The 18,921-nt window shown below is 34.0% G+C and overlaps 1 protein-coding gene and 2 non-coding genes across 3 annotated transcripts; 2 read left to right on the forward strand and 1 right to left on the reverse strand.

Moving 5' to 3' along the window:
• Positions 1 to 198, forward strand: LOC125778545 (U2 spliceosomal RNA). Its single transcript, XR_007422778.1, has one exon. It is a non-coding gene; the product is annotated as a U2 spliceosomal RNA (small nuclear RNA).
• A 926-nt stretch (positions 199 to 1,124) lies between these two features.
• Positions 1,125 to 1,344, forward strand: LOC115066573 (U11 spliceosomal RNA). Its single transcript, XR_003846134.2, has one exon. It is a non-coding gene; the product is annotated as a U11 spliceosomal RNA (small nuclear RNA).
• A 2,181-nt stretch (positions 1,345 to 3,525) lies between these two features.
• LOC105232062 (uncharacterized) lies at positions 3,526 to 15,576 on the reverse strand. Its single transcript, XM_011213645.4, has 11 exons — positions 14,155 to 15,576; positions 10,843 to 11,021; positions 9,366 to 9,643; positions 8,712 to 9,268; positions 8,543 to 8,622; positions 7,560 to 7,658; positions 6,996 to 7,252; positions 5,136 to 5,327; positions 4,898 to 5,067; positions 4,048 to 4,224; positions 3,526 to 3,983 (listed from the first exon to the last, which is right to left on the reverse strand). The coding sequence occupies exons 1-11, from the start codon at positions 15,206 to 15,208 to the stop codon at positions 3,676 to 3,678; spliced, it is 3,351 nt and encodes a 1,116-aa protein (XP_011211947.2). The 5' UTR covers positions 15,209 to 15,576; the 3' UTR covers positions 3,526 to 3,675.
• Positions 15,577 to 18,921: the final 3,345 nt, after the last annotated feature.

Here is an 18,921-nt window from a genome sequence, read left to right on the forward strand (position 1 = left end):
ATCGCTTCTCGGCCTTATGGCTAAGATCAAAGTGTAGTATCTGTTCTTATCAGCTTAACATCTGATAGATCCTCCATCGGAGGACAACAAATGTTAAACTGATTTTTGGAAATGGGCGGAGTGTTTTAGGGGCTTGCTCCACCTCTGCCGCGGGTTGGCCCGGTATTGCAGTACCACCGGGAATTCGGCCCAAATTATTGAATACATACACAAATAGAATAAAAAAGTAACTGAGGGAGGTAATGCAGGTCTGAGTAAATGAGGTCATTGCCTCGAAGGTTTGATTAATTTTAATGAAACGGATTTCTGATATACAGAACTAGCATTTGTTTACTGAATTTGCTTACTAACTTTAGTCTCAAAAACTTTACAGACAATTTTTGGGTTATTTATAAATTTGCCTTATTTATTCTGTAATATATAAAAAATTAAAAAAAAAAAAATTAGAACGTTCTGTATTAATTAAATTATTAATAAAATAGCTTAGCAGAAAAAATTTTAGCTGGGATAAATTTTTTTAAATTTTTTTTTTTTTTTCTTAAATAAAACAGTTAAAATTTTTATTGCTTGAAAGAGTATCATTTTTTTATTTATTTCAAAACATTTTATTTTTGAAATTTCGTAATTTCTTTAATTAAAAAATATTTTTTTTTTTAGGTTTTTGATTTTTTTTTCAATAAGAATATAGAGCGAAGTATTATTTTGCAAATAAATTATTGAAAAATTTTTACTTCGTATTTAAAAAAAGTCAAAATTCAAAAAAATATATTTTTCAAAACATAACTATTTTTTCACGAAGAAAAAATTGTTTTAAAGAATATTTTTTTACTGAAAATTAATTTTTTAAATTAAAAAAATGTATTAAGATTTTTGTGTATTATTTAAATTAAATTGCATTTTCCAAAATTTTCTTTAACATTTTATGTTTTCGAAGTTTTTTATTTTATTAGTTTTTAATAATTTAATTTTTTTAATTTTTAATAATTTAATCTTTTTTAATTAGTCTTAATTTTTTTCGATTATCGCAAACGTATTTTTCATACATTTATACCCACCAAAGCAGTTCTTAACCACTTTATGTGCATTTGCGTACATTTGCAACACACAGTGCTTCATCTAGTTTCAAAAAGGGCGCTCGTCTTGCACGATACTTCCATTCGGGGTTCGAAGCCCTGCGTGTAGACGCATTGCAGTGTCCACGTTCAACTTTAATAAATGATGAGGCGAGTCGCTTCTATTTTATTCGAACGTTATGGATGCTCCAGTGGGGTATGGCTTTGCATATCCAGTGCATAATTTTTGTAATATGAGATACGAGCAGCCAAAGTGCATTGCTTTTACTTTCGGGTAACTGCGTGGCATGAGAGCGCTCGATCTCGTCTCGGTGATATATCAAAAATAAAATCAATGGTTTAATGCCGAGTTTGGAATTAGAGGTAGACTACTACAATGAGCAAAAAAAGTAAGACTTTATTAATAATTTTGGACCTCTTCTTGCGAATAGATTCTTTGTATGGTTGCTTCGGCTCACCTTTGCCACGATATTCGGTCGATTGATCGTCTGTTTCCAGGTCTTATAAAGTAGGTCAGGGTTATGTTGATAGGTTTCTTCTTATCTAGGAGTGGGTGGGTACACTCCGCATTCCTTCTGCATCCAAGACTCATCGCTAGTATAAATAAATACTACTCATGACTTCCTATTAATCGGAAATCATTTTTTCACAGAACATAACGCGACGCTGTTTTTCGAAAATTTGATTCCCCAGTCAAAATTTAATGGAACCCTTGGTTAAATAATTTCAAAAAATCGCCGTATACACTTTATGTACATACTTCAGAAATGCATTCCGATAATATTAAGTCTACCCAATTATATTCTGAAACTTGATTGCATGCTTTTAGGCTGCAAATATTTAACATATAAACTCTCTTAACAACAACCTCGGTGCTTCATCACTTGAAAGCACTGCAAATTGACAACATTTTTTACACGTTTTGCTGATTTACTGCCTCGCAGCTCAAAAGTATGCTAAGTATTTTACGAAAAAGCGTAAAATAGTGAACTCAAAAGCTTTCTCACGCTACGATGCGTCACGTTTCTTCGCATTCGTCTTTATTAAATCTTTTTAGATCTCACTTTTTTGCTATTCCGTTTGCTTCGTTGCTTGACCCAGAACTTTTTAATTATAAAAACCTTTTTAGCCTCGGTTCACGTTTACTTCGTACTTACATTATTTACGGCATTATTTACAAATTAATACGGTTTATGTTTATTGCTGTTGTTGTTTGTAAATTATTAATTTGACGCGCGTTGTTTGGCAGGAACAAATGAAAGTTTGCAGCGCAAAAAGGTTCGTTTGTGAAATTTGGCAAGTGTGATTTTAGGCGCATTTGCTTACAAGCATGAGTTTTTTGTGTGCATGCTGCGCTTTGTCTTTTGTTTATTGTGAAAGTGTTGAAGCATCTTTTCATTTTGTGAGACTTTTACAAAAGCTTGGCGCACAAAAGTATGCAGTGATAAATAGCAGCAGCTGTAATCCCTAATTATTTCTGGTTTCTACAAAGTAAACGCTAATTGTCACGTCTAAAGAAAGTGTTCTAGTTGTTTTGTGAAAAATTTTTGAAGGTTATAGAAATGTGCTGCCTATTTTTAGGCTTTTTTGTAATTAGTGAACAGAGGTTAGGGGAACTTTAATAATTTACTTGCACGCGCAAAAATAGTGATTGCTTAATAAATCGTAGTGTTGTAAATATTTTGTAGTAAAAATTTAAATTTTTCAAAATATAAAATTATAATTTTTTTATTTATTACTAAAATATTTTTTTTTAATTATACAATATACCACAAATACAGAATTCTTAAAGTTATTTTGAAAATTTTTAAATGATACAATAAATTGATCCAATAAAAAAAATTTTGAAATTTTCAAAAAAATTTTGAAAATAAAAAAAAATTTCAAAAAAATTAGATATTTTTCCGAGTAAAAAATTACATTAAAAATGCAATATCGCAAATTAAAAAGAAATACAAAATTTTCAAAAATATACAAAGTCTTAAAAATAAATATAAAATTTTCAAAAAATTATAAAATTTTCCAAAAAAAATACGAAAAGTTTTGAAAAAATATATAAAATTTTCAAAAAAAAAATGATATTTTTCAAAAAAAAAAATTAGATATTTTTCCGAGTAAAAATAATATCCATAGTCATATAAAATTTTGAAAAAAATTAAGAAAGTTTCAAAAAAATTTTAATTAAAAAAAAATATTAAAAAAATATAAAATTTCAGAAAAAGGTTTTGAATTTTTTTTTGAAAAAAAATTTAAAATTTCTCTAAGCCAAAGTTTATTTACACATACTATGTATTATATAAATTTTATAGCCCTACAACTTTTGTACAATATGGAAAATTTTTGCAAAAAAGATTAAACAAAATTTCTAAAAAAAATTTAGACATTTTTTTCAAAACCAAAAAAATCGATCTAAATATTTATATTTACTTTATAAATTTACCATATTTGTAATTTTTATTTGAAATATTTTATATTTTACAAAAATGTGGCAGCTCGAAAACTGTTTTAAGGTAAATTTAAATTTTTGAGATTATGCAACTATCTTACATTTAAATATATACAACAAATACTCATAAAATACAATTCTACAACTACAAATTCACTATTTGCGATAAAAAATCTTCAATATCCGTATGACTGGCGCCTCGAACAAAACCGAAATGAAGAATGCCACACCGAAGGAGGCCACCGCATTCCCCAGAAAAATTGTCATTACGAAGAGATTATTCAGATGAACGACGCCACTCATGCGAAACGATGTGATTAGCATTATGACTGGGTGTATGAGGTAAGTGCAGTAGGTGAGACGTGAGAGCGGCCAGAGGCCACGATAGGAGAGTATACGATTGGCGGTGGGCGCAATGCCCCAGCAGCAGGACAAAACGATCCAGATGAGGCCGACGCCGAAGGCTGCAACACACAAAAACCAACAAAAAATATAATGTAATTGACCTCCTCTCGCCCTAGCACTCACCTGTGTGGCCAATGCTAACATAGAACGCCGTCATCAGGCGACTGAGCTCGCCGTTCCACACGCCGAAAATGATGAGCGCCAATAGCGACCAGCTGCCCAACCAGAGCAGATAGTGCGTACGGTTACTTAGCGGCGGTGGTTTCTTCACTTTGTAGATTATGAGGCCGGCTAACATGCCTGTGGGTTGGAAAGTGGAATAGAATGAATTACATAACATTGAAATTTGCTGAATTGACCATAAATTAATATAAATTAAACAAATTTTTATGGAAAATTTATAAATATTTTAATTTAATACAAAAAATTCAATACTAACATTTTTTTAATAAATGTTAGTACTAAAAATTAGTACTTAAATTTTATATTACAAATTCAGTGCCAAAAATTTTCAATAAAATATTATGTTAAACATTTTTGTACTAAAAATTTTGTACTAAAAATTTGTACTAAAAAATTATGCTAAAAATTTTGTATTAATATATTTGCACTTAAAAGTTTTTAGTACTAAAATTTTTTATATTTTGTATTGTATTAAAAAGTCGGTATTTTTTTAGTACTAAAAATTTTGCATAACTATTTTTACAGAAACAGTATGTCAAATACATTGAGGAATAAAAATCAGAATTTCGAAATAGTTTTGTGTAAATTTTTTGGTACTAAAAGTACTGTACTAAAATTGTTGCGGTAAAATTATTATGTACTAAAAAGGCAGTGCTTAAAATTTTAGTACTAAAAATTTTGAATTAAAATTTTGTACTAAATTTTTCTTGGTACTAAAAGTGTTAGACTCCAAATTAGGCTTAGAATTGAAATAAAAAATCGCTAGCGCCCAAAAGCATGCCAAACATACCCATTATATAAGTACCCACGCGCTGCCATGGCTTGTCGTAGAGAAAGTCGAATGATTCAAATGGATTGGCCACCTTGTGCGTATAACGGTAATGCAGTGAAATGATGCCCGATATGCCCCAAGAGCTCAGCAAAAATGCGCAGACAATGATTGCAGTTGTTTTGAAGTACCTAAAAATTATACACGAACATACAATTTAATATTTAAAATTTTTTTAATTCAACACGCTTACACTCACCTCGTAGAGAGCACCAACAAGAGCGAAGCCATCACAAAGAATTGCATATCATTAGCCATATACCAACTCCAGATCATGCATATCTCACTGAGCGGATAGAAATTATTGATGTAGAGTATATTGCGCCACCAATAGCTGCTGCAAGTGTCGGCGGCAACATTCGGCTGGAAGACGGAGTTGCTGAAAGTTTGGCTGCAAAGAAAGTGAGGTGGTTTTGAGAAGTAGAAAGAGTAGAAGATCACTTCTGAAATGATTTTGTGTTCAGAAATAAGCGCTAAGTAAGTAAAATTATTATTTATGCTATACCATCCTAAATGTATGCTTCATTTTGAGCAATTATTGCATTATAAACACGGTTGGGTCTGCAGGTTTCCGTAGAAAGTGGAATTCTGAGCGGAATCACAGGTTTTCACTAAAAATTTTAATTGAAGTACTTACAGCAGCCTAAATGTAGGCAATATGAAATCATTTCACGTCCTCGTAAGCTTTCGCTTCTTATTATGACCTTGTGATAACAATTTCCCAGCAATACTATTGATTTGCATAATGCTTCTTGAAGCTAACTAAAGTTTTGCACATGCATTATTGATTTCATTTTGTAATTCTCATAAGCATAGCTTCGGGCGTTCTAGAAATTATTCAATTTGTATGCAATGTAAGCTTTACGCAAGACTGTGTTTGTGCGTGTGCACATATTGATTGAGAATATCCTATATCCTAATTGATTATCATTTTTGCAGCATTATTGTTGCATTCCACCAGGCGCTTAACCACAACAATTACAAAATCAATCGTTTTAATGCAGCAATTAAAGCTTAACAAGCATTTCAAATATCTTGCAGAAGAAGCAAGAGGCGGTGTTATGAAAGATGTGTGCTTGTATTGCATAATTTTAGGCTGTGGCATGTTGATTGTTTCTCTGAAGAGGATAAAGACTAATAGCGGCTTTATTTTCTTGAGTTTTATTAATATTTTTTTCAATTAAATGAACAAATGCTAGTTATAAAAAAAACTTAGCATACTTTTAAGCTGAAATTAATGTAAAATGAAGTATTAATGGGAATAATGCACAGAAGTATTTTTAAATATTAACTAAATGAAAGCAATTCTGTTAATAATTAGAAATATTCAAGAAATATAAGCTAATTTAAATTTTAAACATTTATTCAGCATACTTTTGCGCTTAAAATATTGAAGCCTTAAGTAGAAGTTGCTAAAAATGATAGTAGTTGTTCAAAAACATGAATTCTTGTGTGAATAATGCTTCCCAAATGCAAAATAAGTTGAAAAACATGGATTAAAAATTATATCTAGCATACCTTTGAGCTGAAAATCATTAGAACTTGAAAATAAATCATAATTAAGCCGATCACAAAATGATGATATAACAATTTCAAATATAAAAGTATAAAATTTCGATTTTATTAATTTTCATAGCATACTTTTAAGCTGAAAATGTTGAAAGTTTGCATATGAATATAGCGGAATGGCAGAAAATGGTTTATATATAATAGAATAATGGTTTTCTAGTAAAAAACAACGTTAAAAACTTAAAACACTTGGCTTAAGAATAAATTGTTTAGCATACTTTTAGGCTGAATTTTTTAAAAGTTAAAAATAAGTTATACAAAGTCAAGGCAATGTCTAAAAAACGTTCAAAATCAAGCAAAATAAATTTTTAAATATCTAAAAAATTACGTTGCATACTTCTAGGCGAAGTTTTTTCTTGTATTTCCACATTCGCTCCTAGTTTAAGTCATATAAATACTAACACACAATTTATCGACTAAAAAACATGCAAGAATCCAACTTTTAAGTGTTGTATAGTTTTAGGCGACTAAGTACGCGTGTCTCACTTACCGCAAGGCGAAATCGTTGAAGAGTATTACGAACAAATATGCCGGTGTCAAGCGTATATAACGGTAAAGCAATACGAAACCAGTCTCTTTCATGCTGCGCCGCAAAAATTGGCCAGTGTCATCCGGATACTTTTTCTCCTGCTTCAAAAAGATCAGCGTGAGCAGGAAGCCGCTGATGAAGAAGAATGTATCAACCGAAAAAGTGGCGTTACCCACAAACTGATACCAAATTGAGCGTTCGACGATGTTGCGTTGAAACTGTGGGCACAAAAAAAAAAAGAATAAAACGAAAGTTCTTAGCAAAGTGAAATAAAAATATATCGAGAAAGAAAGTGATGGAGGGAGAGTGAGGGAATACGGGAAAATAAAGCAAGTGCTCAGAATTTCCTAAAAAAAAGTCATGAAAATGTAAGAGGGATTTACAGATTTATAGGGAGTGTGGGTGCGTAAGCATTTCTCAGTTATATTGAAGAAATTAGTGTGGGTGTGTGTATTTGTAACGGTAGCTGTGTTAGTGTGGGTTATGTGTTTTGCTAACTTAAGTGCTTGTAAGCAAAATATTTACTCTATTTTCACCGATGGTAAACATTTGCAAATACGTATGCACCATTATCGTCCACAGCACAGAGAAGACACGCAAGCCATGTACGCAAGAGGTTTGTTGCTAAGCACGAGGAAAAGAGCACAAAAAAGAAATAAAAATAATGAAAATTAAATATACAACATAAAACAAATTTACCAAAAGCAATGCTATTATTGCAAACTTTTACAATAAACTGTGCAGCATCTAACAGGCATAAGTCAATAAACAAAAGCCTGCTGGAGTTTTACTCTAATGCCTGAAAAAGTTCCGAAATATTATAAGTTACTTATGCCTTAAAGCCTTTTTATTGTTTGTACGCTTTCAACGTATTTTTTCTGCGATTTTCGGCTCAAAAGCTTACTTTTACTACCACTTTTTGCTTAAATTATGCTTTAACATGCAAGATTGAGGTATACGCACGTCAAATAGAAAAACATTTACTTATTTCTTAAAATTCTTAGCAGGGAAATTTTTAAATTGCAGTTTTTTATTAAAGGTTGAGCAGAAACGTTGCAATGTTACTTTAAAATGAAAATGAAGTTGTCTTAAAAAATTTCCCCGAAGGGAAATTTTGGGGAAATTTTGAAATTAAACACTTTCGTACGAAAAACTTATTATAAAGAAAAATATTAACTTATTTCTTAAATTTGCTTGCAGGGAAATTTTTAAAATTGATGTTTTGTATACAAGATTGGGCAAAAACAACACAATGCCACTTTAAAACAAAAATGTAGTTGTTTTAGGAAAATTTTGAAATTCCATAGTTAAATAACTATCATTAAAAATATCGTCGAAAGCCTGACTTCAAAAACCTCGTGTTTGCGCTTCTTTTGCCTTAAATTTCTAATTTCCAACTCGCTGTTAAGTCTGCCCATACATAATTCTCCTATCTACCACAACTAAATTTGCACATCAAAGTTTCAACTTCTCAACAACTTCCACATCTTCTAACAAAATCAGCTTACCTCTTTGTTCTCGGTCATGTTTAGTATGGTGCCGGCGTTCGTTTGAAATGCAAAACACAGTAGAAGCTGTTCATGCAAACCTGCAATGCATAAGCACAACATTTTGATTGCAAACTTCAAAGTTCTGCGAACAAGACCCTCCATACATGCAAACAACATAAGTACTTACTCAATTGCTTCTTCGCCTCATACGTGCTGCTCGCACCCACACTGCTGCCCGTCTCCAGCCGATAATCGACAAAATGTGATTTTCCAACCTCCGAAGCTGACAATTCGCCGTGCGGTCGGCGCACGCTACCGCCGTTGCTACTACCGCTGCCACCAGCGCCATTAGGGGATGCTGTAGCTGCAGCGCTGCCATTGCTATGCCCATTGGCATGTCCAGCAGTAGTACCGTTGTTCGCCATTTTATTGCCATTCACGTCGGCCTCAATGTCAAGCACATTGTTGTTCTCGTTCAGCGTGCTCATCTGATAGACTTCGAAGGCCGGCGTTTGGTGGCCTCTCCTCGATTTAACGCTACCACTATTTGAGACATTGCTGGTGTAGGTGCCCGCAGCGCCGGCATCCAGCGTCACAATGCCACCTGCGGCTGTGGCAGCAATGACGGCATCAATTTTCGCGCTTATGGCTGGTATGTGTGGCGAGGTGAGTTGCAGTTGATTCAATTTTGACTGATACCAAGTGGCTGTGATGACGAGCAGCAAGAGCGTCAACATGAAACTTCTGGAAAAATCGAAATCAACGAGTTTTGTTAATTTCCTATCACTTTTTAATTTACAATATATGTATGTTATGCAATTTGTTGAAAGCAAAAACTTACAGAAATATTTGAAACTTTAGCTCACGCCAGTAGCTAAATAAGCCGGGTACCGGGCGCACATGCAATACTTGTATTATCGTATGGTTATTGCTGCTGCTGGCGTTGTTGCTGTTGTTGTTGCCATTGTGGCCGATGCTTTGATTGTGTTGTGCATGCATGGCAGCTGCGGTATTTAATGTGACTAGCATTTGGGCATGCGGGTCTAATGTGAGTATGGCTTGCACGTCATGTGCGCTGCAGGAGCGCGGCAGGCATTCGCCCAATTGAAGGTTGACGTTCTGGTTTGGACAATGTCGTGTAGGAAACATTAATTTATAAAAAATTTTTATTTTTGAAATGCATTTAAAAAAATTTCCCTTAAAGGGATATTTGAAAACCTACAACTTTTCTATGAAGATTAATAAATAACTTTTTCAGCACCTTTAATGAAACGTAATGTAGCTAATGGCCCAAATTTCCCTCAAGGTATTTAAAATTTTTTGTCGAATATATTTCATTTGGACTCTTCCCTTTGCAGTTTACGTAAATATAAAATAATTAGAAAATTTCCCGTCAAGGGATATTTGAAAAGTTAAAAAAACTCTATGAATTTTAAAAAGTAGCTGTTACAGCACTTTTAATTACACATAATACAGCACGTTGTCAAAATTTCCCAAAGGGATATTTTAATAATCGTATTTTTTTCGGTTACATGTAATGTAGATTACTCATATTTACTTTTTTACTAACATTTAAGAAAGTTTTAAAAAAATTCTTAACGAAATATTTATAAATTTATTCTAGTTTCCATGTGCATACATACATATGTATGTATGTACATACACATGTATGAATGTACTACATAAGCATAGGTAATTTTTTTATTTAATTACCGCTTTTGTATCTTTTTCAAAAATTTGCTTAAGTGCACAAATATACGTTTTTTTAAATAAGTCTCACAGTATTTTATAAATAATACAGCGTATTTGTAAAATTTCCTCTATTTAATATTTTCTGATAACGTTTTGTGTCAGTATCTTATAAGAAACAGGCTTTTGTTAATTAAACTAAGTAAATATACATCACATGTTGTTACAGTACTTCAAATATACCAAAATATAGCTCATTTATAAAATTTCCCAAATTGGATATTTTTTAAAAGTGCTTTGTGTAAGCAATTTATAAGACAAAGGTAACTGTTATTTAAATTTAAGCAAATATATTTTGTTTCGAAAATTTCCCTCAAGGGATATTTTACAAAATATAGTTTTTTATATAAAACTTTCAAAAACCTCTCACATACGCTAAAATATAACCAGTTTCTAAAATAACCCACAAAGGGTTATTTGTGAATTTAGGGAAATATGACTTTTGTTTTATTTTTTTATATAAAAATAAATTTCTAAAGCTACGAAGGTTATTATCTTAATATCCCTACCTAAAGTTGTGCAAACTATTTTGTAAGCGTTCTTTATCAGTACAAGCTCACCCAACTCACCAATGCCTGTGGCATCCACAAGCGTAACGCCACCAGTGCTGCATAAAATTCAAATTCGAAATGTTTACGCTCATCCGGATTTAATTGACGATTTAGTTCATAGCAAAAGTTCTTCTGACCCAGCCACTTGTCATTGCCAAAGAATAACTGTCCACGGTAACGACCGGAGGCATCGTAAGCTGCAAGAGAGCAATTTCAATGAAGAAACAGTGATTAAAAGAGGTGTTAAAAAAGATAATAATAATAAAAACGCAAAAATAAGAAAAACTTCGAGAGAATGAAAATTGCAAGCTTCTCCCTCCACCTTCTTGTTTTTTGCTTTTTTCGTATTTTATCGCTTAATTTCGCGCGCTTGTTGTTAATGAAATTCATACATTCCTCCGTCCGCTTGTTTGGCTAAGTGGCTGACCTAACGGTGGCAACAAAGTAAACAGTTACTGGAAATTGCAGATTTCACTGCGACTAAATAAGTGCAATTTTATTACCAGCAAGCAACATAGACGGACACTCCCTCTCGGCCAGAGTGTGTGCATGAAATTGGTCTGAAGTAAAGTCAATTTTGTTGTTGCCACTGTAAAACGGTAAATTGATTGTTAAATTGTGAACGCTTGAGGGTGAAGAAGGTTGAGAGTAGATGCGGAAAGGGTAAAGGGCAAATTGTAGGAGAGGGAGCATATGCTACAAAATGAAGTCATTAAGGAAACGCTATAGTTACCAATGTAACGGTACTTTAAAAGCACTTACAGTGTTCATACCTCTGGGTTCCTTTCGAGAAGATGTCTAACCTATGGACTCTGATTTCTTTTATTAACCCTTTATTACTATAATCCAATGGATGTTTGAGCGAGAAGAGGTAGAACGTTGAAAGTTGTATACCATTGAGACCAGATATCAGCCAAGCTCAGCTATTTCGAAGACATGCAAAACAGCTTTAGACTTTCTGAAACACATACTTCAGTTAGAGGCCACTGAAGCTCTCGGTGTGATGGTTAAGAGATTGGTAAATAATGCAAACCATGGCATTCTTCTGCTTATGGAACTCAATTTGAACAGTTGCTCTTCCTTTTGGCTTTGTAATGCTATCAGATTGAGGTTGGGAACCTTCTTAACTCGAACGAGCTCAGGATCCAAAATGATATTGAAAGTCTTAGAGAGACTTATCTTCTAGTGTTCTCATTCAAACCAGCTTTTGGCTAACTATCTTCTCGAGTCATCGAGTCGTCAACTCAGGAAACTCTCACTGTGACACTATTGCGAAAGACTCTCTGCTCTTTTCTGGTCTCCTCAGTCATTTGGCTAAAACTTTATCTACCCCGTACCCTGAGTTGCCAGCTCAGGAAACCACTCCTAGGAAAGGGCAGTTAAGCCATCAAGGGGGTACTATAGACCAGACCTCTTCTTCTTTTTTGAGCTCCTTATGAATACCACCATCTTCTACTGCCTTCTCTATATCGAGATGTCAGCTCAGGAAATTCTCACTATGAAAGGGCGGTTGAGCTATTTTGAAGAGACATTTTTTTTCTTCTGGGTTCTCCTACATACCAACTTTTGTGTAAAACTTCGACTATCTTCCGTACTTCGAGTTGAAAGCCCACTGGGGACGGACAGTTAAGTCATCAAAGCTTTGAATTATACTAGAGCTCTTCCTTTTGACAGCTCTTCCCTTTGCGAATGAGTTTCTCATACTCAAAAACTGAATACAGCTATCCTCATTATTTATTTACTTTCTCAATGGACAATCATTAAATACTCATCAATCATGCAACAATGATTGCTGTCCTTTGATTTATAAATTACCCGTACACGCCAAAGCCGGCATGGGAGCCCACATTGTCTCGTAATTTTCAAATCTCATTTCATTAGCAAACAGCTTTTAGCTTTTACAGCTATTTTGGAAAATTACAGGCATTGTTTATTATTCTTTCGCTTGATTGAATTACAAACTGGCGCCTGTTGCCTACTGACATCATAGTAGAGATCGCAATACCGATTTTGCGATTTAGATATTTTGAAAATCATTTCGGGACTGTTTAGGTACTTGAAGTTTGACTGTTATTAGGTTTTATTCGTAATACATTGATTTTGCTATGAGAGGGGGATTCTCGGGATCCCGTTTATAATTCGGGATTGTAATTAAAATAGTATTTTTAACACGTATTGTTTTCATATCATTTATAAACAGATTTTAACTCAAAATCCCGAAATTCATAAAACGGGATCCCGATAATATTTCGGGATTGCTAATTAAAATGATATTTTTAACATGGAAGGTTTTCATATCACATATGTATAACCAGAATTTACCAGAAAAATCCCGAAATTCATAAAACAGGATCCCGATAATATTTCGGGATTGCTAATTAAAATGATATTTTTAACATGGAAGGTTTTCATATCATTTATAATCAGCTTTTCACTCGGAATCCCGAAATTCATAAAACGGGATCCCGTAATTATTTCGGGATTTTAAAATATGTCCTAAAAAGGACACCCGTAAAGCCATAAGCATGCATATTTCCGCTATAATTATACAGACACACTCAATAAACTCGTTTTCAATGCATTCGAGTGACCGATGCGCGCCTGAATTTCGCATCCGCGTAGGTCGTATGGCACCTCCTCAATCAGTTTTACTTATTCATGGCATTTTTTGTTGTTGATTTATGCATTCGCGCGAAATAATTACCAGCATACTACGGCCATGTGAATTTCGCATTCAATTGACTGTAAATTCATTTGTCCGTACTGATTTATATCGAGGACTGCGCACTCGCTGGTCGTTTGTTTAAGGAGTGGGGGTACGCGCGGTGCTTGGATACGAACAACTCGCACAAGGGCGTGATTGGTCAGTGGACGGGGCGGCGACTTTGTTAAATGATAAATGTAATGCGGCATTAATAGGATTGATGAGGCTTCAAATTCGTTTAGGCCGTCACCTCGGACTGCTTGGAGCTTGCTGTGGAGTGGTTTGAAGCCATAAACACGTTGATAATAGAATATGATGGACTTTAGGTCAATCTAATTATATTCGAAAAATATAATGTTAAGAGAATAACAAAAGCTAACTTAATTGATTGATGAGTATTTACAAAGCAAATTCGGAAGTGGAATACGGATTCAATAAGTCCAAATGAGAACGGAGCGTGATGTGAGCTTGGGTTGGATCAGATGTTATTTATATTAAATTTAAGTTCGATTTTAGTGAACAGATCTCATTCCGAATTACTCTAGCGACATGCAGGACAAATTACTTCGAGTACTACGACATATTTGGTTCTAGAGTTCCCAGACAATACACATATTTTGACTTACCCCTCTGCGCCCAGTTGAAATTGCCATGCAGTCCCGTCAAATACGCCTGCATCTCGAGTCCACAAGCAGTGCTCACCTTGGTGCGTAACTCAGAGGCCTGCCAATAGAAGTGGTCATACAAATTGGTGATGATTTGAAAGATATTTGCAGTCTGGAGACTAGCCGCCGTGGCATTCACTTCACCCACAACTGGTTCTGCGCCAAAATAATGACTTATACTATTGAAATTATTGCCAGCATTCTTCGGCATCTCTTCTTCTTGCTTGAGCAGCTCACGACCCTTCTTCAAAGTTTTATTCTTATGCACCTTAAAGATGTGTGGACTTATGGTGGCCACAACATTCGGTGTAGTGATAATCGGCGCAATTGTAGTGGTGGTGGTGGTGCTCACCGGTGTGGCATTCGTCGTAGGTAAACTTGTCACCTCTGTGGTGTAAACACTCAGTGTTACCTCGGTCGCCGGCACTCCTGCCAATGCTACACCGCTCTCGATGTCCTCAAACGGCAGCACGCGTTCGCTGTAGCTGAGCCCCGCTTCATCCGCATTGCGCAGTAAATGCTTCTCCTCAGCGCTGAGGTCACCCTTCTTCACGGTCTCGTGCTCGAGATCCTCCAAATCGCTTAAATTGAAGTCAAAAGTCACCGGATGCAGCTCATATTCCTTGAGTGGACGCGGTTTTTCATAGTCGGGAAAGATCGTCTTGTCCAGCAGCGTGTAGGGTTTCTTCTTCAACGGCTTCACCGGTAAAACTTCGTGTGTATTGAGCACGAGTGGCCGTTCGGTCACGCTGTGCAGTCCGTGCACTTCGTGTAATATGGTAATGTTGTTGCTGCTGGAGAAACGATGCGGCACGAAGTGACTGCCCGAGCTGGCGGTGTCACCCGCCGTCGTTGTGTCCGTTTTGTTGGTACCCTTGGGTTCTGTGACTTCGTTATGCAGCGTTGGTGGGCACCACAGTAGTGTTAGAAATAGTAGTAGCGCGAAATGTGGTTTGGAGTGGAGTATGCGGGGTGTAGAAGTTATCCGAGTTAGCGCTGACTTGGACTCGAACATTTTGGTATCGGCAGTAGCGTATTTTTTGTTATATTATTTTTGCAATTTTTAGATTTTTCGTCAATTGAATATTTTTTTTACATTTTTCCCACCGTTATTTGAAGTACTTTTGCAGAGTCGCACTTTTGCTATGCGGTTTTTTCAATTCACACATTTTCACTCGGATTTTAAAGTTGAATACCGTTAATAGTGCTATTTTTTTAAAACACTGTAACCAATATTTTTCGGCACATTTTCGAACCAGTTTTTTGATTCTTAATAATTTCGTTCTTTCAAATATTTTTGAAAATTCTGGTTTTTTGAAAATTTTTGTTTTTATTTTTTTTTTCCTTTGATGTCTTTAATTTACAACACTGAATTTAACTGCTTTACTTTTTAACTTTTACACTCTCAAATTTTGTAAAATATTGAAAATAACATCAGAAAACTGTTCTGCGCCTGCGGGTAGGCTATGTATTTTTTAATATTACACAAACAGTTTTAAACTTACGCTCAGCAGAATTAAACACTATAAATTTTGTATTAAAATTTCCAAAATTTATTTCTTCTTTAAATTTATAAGCTCACAGCGCCTAAAAATAGGCTATAATTTTAACAAAACTTCAAAACTTTCTAGTTATAATGAATAATTCATAAATATTATAACATGTTGTATATGCGAACAAGAAAATTGTTATTAAAATTTTTTTAGTTAGTACAGCCCCTGCGGATAGGCTATATTTTTTTAAATGTTTCAGAAATAGCTTAAAACATGCTCTCCGCAAACTTGAACTTAATCAGTATTATGCTAATATATCTAAAATAAAACATTTGTAATATTTAAAAGTTCACTGCGCCTAAAGATAGGCTATAGTTTAAAAAATACTTTTTAATTTGCTCATAGTCGTTTAAATTAAGAATAATGATGGTGTATTATGGCAAATTTAATTGTGGAAACGCAAGAGTAATGCTGTATCCAAATTTAATTAATGCTGAGCCTGTAGGTATGCTACAGTTTTTCAAAATATTGCACAAATTGTTTAAAATTTGCTCTTAGCATCAGTAAATACAATCACTTTTTTATTATTATTTTTAAATTAAAATTTTTTGATAATTTAGAAATTTATAGCGCCTAGAAAAAGACTTTTATTTTAATAAAACTTTTAAATTGACTCATAGTTGTTTATATTAAACATAATTATGGAGTATTACGACAAATTTCATTACTTCCCAACACAAAAAAATTGCTATATTCAATTTTAATTAGTGCCGAGCCTATGGGTATGCTATGATTTTCCAAAATTTACTGCAAATTATTTCAGACTTATGCTTATCATCAGTAAATACAATGAATTTTTCATCAAAAGAAACTTTTTTTAAATTTAGTAATCTATAGCGCCTAAAGATAGTCTTTCATTTTAATAAAACTTTTAAATTTCCACCTAGTAGCTTAAAGTAGGAGTAATTATAACGAATTCTAAAGCGAATTTCATTGCGATAACGCCAGACAATTTTTTATTTAATTGTAATTAGTGCTGCGCCTGTGGGTATGCCATAATTTTTTTGAAATTTCTTTTAAAGTCCTTGATACGCATCAAACACCACAAAGGCTATAAAGCATAAGACTGCTTATGTGCTTCCAGCTGCTGTATATTTAATATATATAATGCCTTTTCATTCCTTTCCTCCCATTTGTGTGTGTATACACACACTTATATTTTTTCCTTCCTTCATTTATCTTCATCACACGCCGCATTCGTAATTTATGAATGAAATAACCAGTTTTACGCTCGTTTTGATGGCAGCGTCGCATGATTTAAAAGCGGAATATTAATACAAATCAAAAAGGCAAAATACAACAACAAAAACAGCCAGCAATAAATGTCTTGACGCCAACAAAAGCAGGAAATGCGAACAGAGATGACTATAAAAGCGGCAATTCACGTTTTGTTTTTCATTTTTATTCCACACTTTCGATTAGATTTTAGTGGCACTATTAGAAACAACAACAACAGCGAAATAAAGCCTCAACTGCGCATAAACTAAACCAAAAGCGTAATAGCGAAGCCGCAATAAAGAGCGGCAAGCGAGAAGTGTGAGTGCCAAAGTGTGAAATCATGCTGAAAGGAAAGCAAAAGTGTTGCCACACTGCGTAACAGCCAGCAAGTCAGCTGAGACGCGCGCGTGTGAGACATTTAAACGGCATGCAGCGCGTTGAAGCGCAAGAGAGCGGCCGGTGTGCCGCCGTGCGATGCGGTCGACAGCGGCATTGCGAAAAAATCACGAATGCGTTGTAAAGAAATCACGTATAAATGCAAAAAAAGAAAAAAATGATAAAAAATGCAATAAAAAATTGAAATTGCAACGGCACATGCTTAACCTGTTTCATTAGCGCGCAGCGAGCAGCGCTGCTTTTGCTTTTGTTTTCGTTTTCATTTCTTGCCACTTCATTTATTTTCATTTAATTTTTATTTTCATTACGTTTTTCGCATTTCGCCTGGCGGCACACTTACCGCTGCAACGGTGCATTAAGCTCTTTTGCGCATTTTTGTTTTTACTTTTCGTCCTCTTCACATTCGCATGCCTGTTGCACGTGCGATTACGCGATGCTTTTATGCGATTGTGCGCGATTAACCTAAGTGCATTATGTAAAATAACTACACCGTTAGAATGCGTAATTGATTTTGTAGAAATTTGTAAAAATTATAAATTTTGCAAATTTTTTTTTAATTTTTTTTTTTTGAATAAATTGAAATACTTTACTTTTTTTAGCTCAAATATTTTTTTTTTACTAAAATTTGAACAATTTTGAACAAGTATTTAAAACAATTTTTTTTTTGATTTTTTTTTTTGAAAATTTTTTTACTCTTAATTTTCCAATTTAAAAATATTTGTACCTCAAAATGAAGTTTTTTGCCTCAAAATTAATTTTTTTTTACTAAAAATCCAATAAATAGGAATATATTATATTTCAATAGTTTGATACGAAACACCATTTCAAAATAATGTTTTGCCCAGAAAATAAGTAAAAACCCGTCTTAGTGCTTGATTAAAACGGATCTATATAAAATTTGTCTTCTATAGTTAATATCACGTGCTGACTACGTGCCACAACTTTTTACTCACTTCGGAAACACGGAAAAACCAGTATTTAGAGCTCCAAAATCCAATAATCCGAATAACTTTTTAACTAGAAGTAGTTAAATTTGATGAAAAGAAATAAACAAGAGTTCAGGAAGTTCTGTCCAACTTCGTTCAGGAAGAAAGACCACTCCATATAGAAGATCGTATGCGGAATCGTTGCCAAAGTTGTAAAAGGCTTACGGTGATTCAAAAAGTGCTACAAAGCCTTCAAAGACTGGACGACCTTCGACTTCTTCAACTGATGAAAATATTAAAAAGGTGAAGAATATGGTGATTGAAGGTGGTTAGGCTGTGTTAGAGATCGTTGAAGACATGCATTCACAGACGGTTAAGAGATCATTGAAGACTTGCCGCAATATGGACAACCTTCGATTTCTTCAACTGATGAAAATATTAAAAAAGTAAAGGATATGGTGCTTGAAGGTGAAGGCTCGATATCTCTCGCGAGTTTGCTCGAATGATTTTGGTGGATATTTTGGGTATGAAAAGCGTTCTTTCAATAAAAGTACCATAAACAGGTCTCTTTAGATATACATACATGATCGTGCGAATTTCGATCCCACGTTCATGGAGTGTATTATAACTGCCGA

Source organism: Bactrocera dorsalis, chromosome 4, assembly GCF_023373825.1.
Source record: "Bactrocera dorsalis isolate Fly_Bdor chromosome 4, ASM2337382v1, whole genome shotgun sequence".
Lineage (NCBI taxonomy): Eukaryota > Metazoa > Arthropoda > Insecta > Diptera > Tephritidae > Bactrocera > Bactrocera dorsalis.